General features: G+C 56.6%; 2 protein-coding genes across 2 annotated transcripts in view; one reads left to right on the plus strand and one right to left on the minus strand.

The window, feature by feature from the left end:
- The window catches only part of Ncan (neurocan), a 23,740-nt gene extending 21,581 nt beyond the window's left edge, over positions 1 to 2,159 (plus strand). Inside the window, exon 14 of the mRNA XM_033759795.1 lies at positions 31 to 2,159. Coding sequence (XP_033615686.1) covers positions 31 to 176 — 146 coding nt within the window. The 3' untranslated portion in view covers positions 177 to 2,159. The remainder of the gene's footprint in view (positions 1 to 30) is intronic.
- A 2,039-nt stretch (positions 2,160 to 4,198) lies between these two features.
- The window catches only part of Hapln4 (hyaluronan and proteoglycan link protein 4), a gene marked incomplete at its 5' end in the record, with an annotated part of 4,341 nt that continues 2,873 nt past the window's right edge, over positions 4,199 to 5,666 (minus strand). The window contains one exon of the mRNA XM_010606552.1: positions 4,199 to 4,537. Within this exon, the coding sequence (XP_010604854.1) occupies positions 4,199 to 4,537 (339 nt within the window). The remainder of the gene's footprint in view (positions 4,538 to 5,666) is intronic.

The following is a 5,666-nucleotide window of genomic DNA, read 5'->3' on the forward strand; positions in this document are numbered from 1 at the left end:
GCACCCCCATCCTCTTTCCCTTCCCTGCAGCCAGACGGTCCCATCGGATGCAGAGACACCGGCGGCATCACCCGCACCACCGCCAGCACCGCCACCACAGGTCACAGAAGGAGCGCAGGAAGCACAAGAAACACCCCGCCGAGGACTGGGAGGAGAACGAGGGCAATTTCTGCTGAGCAACCGGGCATAAGAAAGCACAGCCCCTTCCCATGCCCGGCAGACACCGCCCGGAGAAAAACAAGAGGGTCTGGGAGTCTCTGAGCCCCACTCCACGGCCCTCACGTCACCCTTTGTACAGAAGCTCCCCGTCCCCCTCCCGTACACGAGGCCCTCCTGGCAGGCGCAGCCATGTGTCTGAAAAGCCCAAGTCCGTCAGGCTGAGATTCGGGGGCACCACCTGGCCAAGGGACGCACCGCTCTCGAAGATCATGCTTGGCATTGGTTTGAGCTGTCAGCCAGGCTGATGGGCCTATGTTGAAATAAGACTTTGATGTATGTTTGGATTCGGGCTGAGGAATTGCTTTGCACACCAGGGATTCAACTCAGTAAGGAGTTAGCTGTCCCAGATGAAGCCCGTGCTTAAGGTTGCTGGCTTTGGGAGAAGGAAAAACAAGCACACAGCATGAAGGCGATGACTGTCCTTCCGTTGCCTAGGACTCAGACCAGTTTGGTCTTGGGATAGGCACCTGGGAGGCTGAGGCAAGAGGATCCCTGTGCATGGCACTCAAAGACACTACACTTCATGAATGGCTTGAGAATGGCTGCCCTCCCTGTGAACAGAATTAGGGAGAGGATTGAGGAGCGATATGTTGGTGTGGAGGGAGAGTATACTGCTGACCCTCCCAGGTCTACTCCAGCCCTGAGATTTGGTGGTTTGACCTTGGAGACGGATCTTTCTCATGGGTGCAGAAGAGGATGTTTAGGGTTAGCTGAGCCCGGATCCCTTTTCCTTCCATCTCTCAGGGAGACAAAGAGCCTCCTTCTTGCACCAGGGAGGTACCAAGTTTTTTAACCCGGTGCCCGTATGTACCTGTCCCCCACAGACATTGGTTGCCCCTGCCCGGGTCCCAGCCCCCCAATCTTGTCTCCAGCCTTTGCCTGGTGAGCTAGAAATGCGTAAAACTCGAAGTAGTTTTATATGCGTTCATATGGTAGACGCACAGTGTTAAACTCACACACTCACACACACACTCTCACATTTTTCTCTCATAGTTTAACAAATTTTTTAAGCAAGAAAGAACTCACCTTGCCTTCCTCCCCCAAATTTACAACCCGCGAAAACCCACCCCATGCTAGAAGCCAGGATCTACCTGAAGACCCACAACTTTTCCTATGCATCTTGGTCCTACTCAGCTCCTCTAGTCTGAGTGAAGGCTGTGGGTCTGCGTTTAAAATCATGGTGGAAAATGGCTCTCTAGGAAAGAAAGACGCGCAAACGGAGCTCAGAAAAGATAGAAATGTGTTAACTGGAGCCGGGAGTGGTGACACAATCCTGTGTTCCCAGCACTCGGGAGGCTGAGGCAGGAGGATCGCTGTGAGTTCAAGGCCAGCTTGGGCTATATAGAGTGACTGCTTGAAAGAAAGAAAGGAGAGACACAGAGAAAGAGGGAAGGTTGGTTGGTTCTTGCCTCTCCCACACGTGGCAGATTTAGGAAATGGTTGAGAAGGGCTAGCTGGACCCTTGCCTGTAATAGTGGCCTCCAGTTTCCCTGCCATGTTACTGTGGAGAAGGCCAAGGATCGAGGTTTATTGTCTTACTTCCTAACACTTCCTGGTGTTGAGAAGGTGGCAGTGATTACATCTTCTGCCACCGTGTCCCAGAAGAACCCGCCTTCATCCGGGCGAGCTGGGGACACAGTCGTGGGGGGCGTGTTTGGTGCTCCTGCCTGGGCCCTTGGCCCCAGCCCTGGCCCACCCAGCTCCCCCCGGCACTCTCCGAAGTGGAGCTTTATCTCCCAACCGTTCCGCTGGGGGTGTGCCAGTGTGTTTGCCTGACCGTGTGTGTGTGTTTGTGTGTGTGTGTGTGTGTGTGTGTGTGTGAACTGCTTCGGGTTCTGCTGGTTCCGCTGTGAGCTGCAGCGTTCTGTGGGTCTGTGGTATCTGACACTGTGGACATTAATGTATTTCTTGGACATTTTAATAAAATTTTTTTAACAGTTCAACCTGTCGGCACCTGATCATTCATTTGTTGGTTCTGCAAGAGCTCCAGGGGGAAGGCGGGGACGGGAGAGTGGTGCCTGGGGGTCAGAGAAGGCTTCCTGGAGCAGTGGTGCCATCAGGAGGGGAGGAGCAATAACTAGGGCAGCAGGGACCCGGGCCTGGGGTGAACCTGTCATCCTGGCACTCGGGAAGCTGAAGCAGGAAGGTCATAAATTTGAGCTCGCCCACCCTGGGTAACTTGGTGATCTCACGAGACTTTTTTTCAAAATATAAAACAAAAGGCTGCGGATGTAGCTCTGTGTGAAGGCCCTGGGTGCCATCTTCAGCACGCAACAGAGAGAAGGAAAAGAAAGAAAAGAAAGAGGAAGGAAGGAAAGGCCGGGGAAGGAGACAGTGCGAAAAGAGGACATGGCAGTGGGGAAGGAAGCGGGTGATCGAAGTCTGTTCCATGCACACAATAGGCCAAAATGAAACGAAACCCACTTTGTATAACTAACTTGCTTTAAAAAAAATTTTTTTTTAATGGTACCAGGGATCCATCTTGTGCTTGCCAGGCAGGCGCGGTGCCACCGAGCTACATCCCCAGCGCCCCCCTGATACGCATATTAAACTTTAAAATAGCATTTAAAAATTAACAACCTAGAGATGATTTAAGGTTCAAGGAGGGCCGGGCCTGGTGGCGCACACCTGTCATCCCAGCACTCAGGAGGCTGAGGCAGGAGGATCGCTGTGAGCTTGAGACCAGCCTGGGCTGCACAGTGAGTCCCAGGTCAGTCTCAGCTACATAGTGAGACCCTGTCTCAAAAACAAACAAACAAACAAACAAACAAGTTCAAGGAGGATGTGTGTAGACAGACTGAAACACCACTCCATTTTCTAAAAGAACATGGACATCTATGGATTTTGGCCAGGATCAGGGAATCCTGGCCAAGTTAGGAAACTTGGGTGTCTCTGGAGTGGACTTGGGGGGTGGAAGGCAGGAGAGGGTAACGTCATCCTGGACATCGGGCTTCAGGAAGGGCCTACGGGAACACGCCAAGCACAGCAACCAGGCCAGAAGGACGTGCCCTCCCCGCCCAATCGGGTAGCCAAAAATCCCAGGGACAATGTCTCATTGGTTTGCTTGGATTCATGACCCGCCCTTGGACCAAACAGGATCTCACAGGGAATGGACCCCAAGCACTCATTGGCTGAGCGTAAAGACGGTGGATCAGCCTGGAGGGCTAACCAGGAAGCTTGGATCTGCGAAGGGAGGAAAGATGCGGTCCCCGGAAATGTGCTTCTTACCATTACTTTATTATGGAAGGTGAGGCCCGGCGGAAGCCGCCTGTGCTAGATTGTTGGGGGGGGTCTGTGTTTCCGGAAGCACAGAAGGATACGCATCACTCCAGTTCTACAACCAAATCAAGACTGCACCCTTTCCCCCTTTCTGGCTTTGTCTGCATCCTAAAAACTTTCAGGGCCCCCCTGCACCGTCCCAACTCCCTTCTCCCATGCTAGGGGAAATGGGCAACCTTACTGACCTCCTAGAGCAGGAAATCCTCACATCTCATGCCCTGGGTATTCTCAAGGACCCAGTCAGGACAGAGCTAAACCAGGCGCAGAGGACCGACCACGCCTCCCAGCAGTCCGGAGGCTGAGGCAGGAGGACTGCAAGTCTGAGTCCAGCCCGGGATACGCAGGATGAGTGAAGGGTGAGAGAGACTGGCACGTGGAGCCTGAAGGATGAGGAAAGAGCTTTCCGGACGCACTCAAAACCACGCCTCTCAGCTAAGAAAGCTGAGTTCGTCAAACTGTGTTTTCTTATTCATTAAACGAATCAAAGATTTATTGAGCTCCTGCTGTATGCACTGCATCCAGGGGGCCTCAGAACAACCCTGGAACGTTGAAAGAAACAGGCTCAGAGGGGATTTGTCGCCTGGTCACACGGTGAACAAGAGGCAGGATTCGAACCCACACCCTCCCGATTCCCCAACGCGGAGGGGCGTTTCCTAGAGATGGAAGGACAGTAACAGTAACGAGCACCGCAGGTAGGAGCTCAGAGCTGGGGTCTCCCGCCACCTAGTTCAGGAGCTGGCTCTCCCTGCGGGCGTCGGCCTGGGTTCTGCCCTGGCGGTACAAATCGCCCTCCCCGGAAGGAAGGAGGTGTGGGCGGGGTCGGGGGAGGCTGGGCTGGGATCTCGGAGCCCGCACAGCTCCAAGGGCGGAGCCCGCTCTGCAGGCTGGAACCGAGATGCCCGGGGGGCGCGTGCACAGCGGCTGCCTGGCGTCTAGTTAGCGTGCAGACGGAGGGTGGGCAGCGGCTCCGGAAGTCCAGCCCTGTCTGGGTGCCGTCTGGGCCTAGGCCCACGGGCCCCTGGCTAGAAGTTCCTGAGAACTGGGAGGTCGGTTGTCATGGGGACGACGTTGACAGTCGTTATGGTGACAGCTCGGTGCGCAGAGACCCTGTGGTGGAGGAAAAGCCTAGGGGGACAGGTGTTCTGTCACCTCCGACACCAGGGTTTGGTTTCCACGGCAACAGTGTACGTGTGTGGGGGTGTCTCCAAGCTGCCTGGGGTGGAGCCTGGAGCAGGGGGTGCGCCTGGGGAAGGGGGTAGCCTGTTTCCATGGCGACAGCTGCAGTACGGAAGGCTGGGTCGCTGTGGGGAGGTTCAAGGAGGGCGGCTTCCGTGGTGGTGGATCAGGGTGGGGGCAACCCAAGGAGTTGTAGCCTCTGGGGTGAGGGCGGGGCGAGAGGGAAACGTGTGGATTCCATGGTTACAGCCCGAGAAGGGAGGTGTCCGCCCCCTGGGCGTGGCTGATGGGGAGGGCGACACTCTTGGTGACAGTGAGAAGCTAGGCAGCTGGTCTCCGCGACAGGACTCTGACGGGTCTCTGGGGCCAAGGGAAAGATCTCTTTGGTGACAGCCCTGTAAGGGGCCTGGAGTGGTGGGGCCGAGTGTGCTCCCCCTCCGGAGAAATCCCCGAGAGGTGAGCGGGGCGTGGCCGCCTCGTCCCCGGCCAGCTGACAAATAAGGGTGTTCTTCCGTGAGCCTGGCGGGTGGGACTTCCCTCCACAGCGACCGGGGATGCGCCTGTGACCCTGGAAACTTCAGGGCCTCTCAGGTGCCGGGGAGAAACCGGTCTGCAGGCCGGCGGGGGGGCGAGGGGGCGTGTTCACCTGGGCACCCTGAGGTTTCCTTTCTTTCCAGGTAATGCGAGGGGATTCGGTGTGCAGCTGATCAAAGGGACGCGTCTCCAGTCTCCAGGGAGACGCGGGGTGTGTGGCCAGGCGCCCGGGGTCCAGCCTCGGGGCGACCACGGGAGTGCTCCGTCTGTTTCCAGCAGGGCGAGGAGGGCGGGCCAGCCTGCAGGGAGCCGGGGGCCTCCGGCCTCCTGGGACCCTCAGGGAGGTGGCCCTTCTGGAGAAGTCGCGGGAGGGGAAATCCACAGTCCAGAAGAGATGGGCTGGGCAGGATCCGGGGCCCCGTGAGACTCCTCGGGGCGCGATTACTTTCTAAGAGCCC

The sequence above is a fragment of the Fukomys damarensis genome, unplaced genomic scaffold, assembly GCF_012274545.1.
Source record: "Fukomys damarensis isolate Sample0158 unplaced genomic scaffold, DMR_v1.0_HiC HiC_scaffold_37, whole genome shotgun sequence".
Taxonomy (NCBI): Eukaryota; Metazoa; Chordata; class Mammalia; order Rodentia; family Bathyergidae; genus Fukomys; species Fukomys damarensis.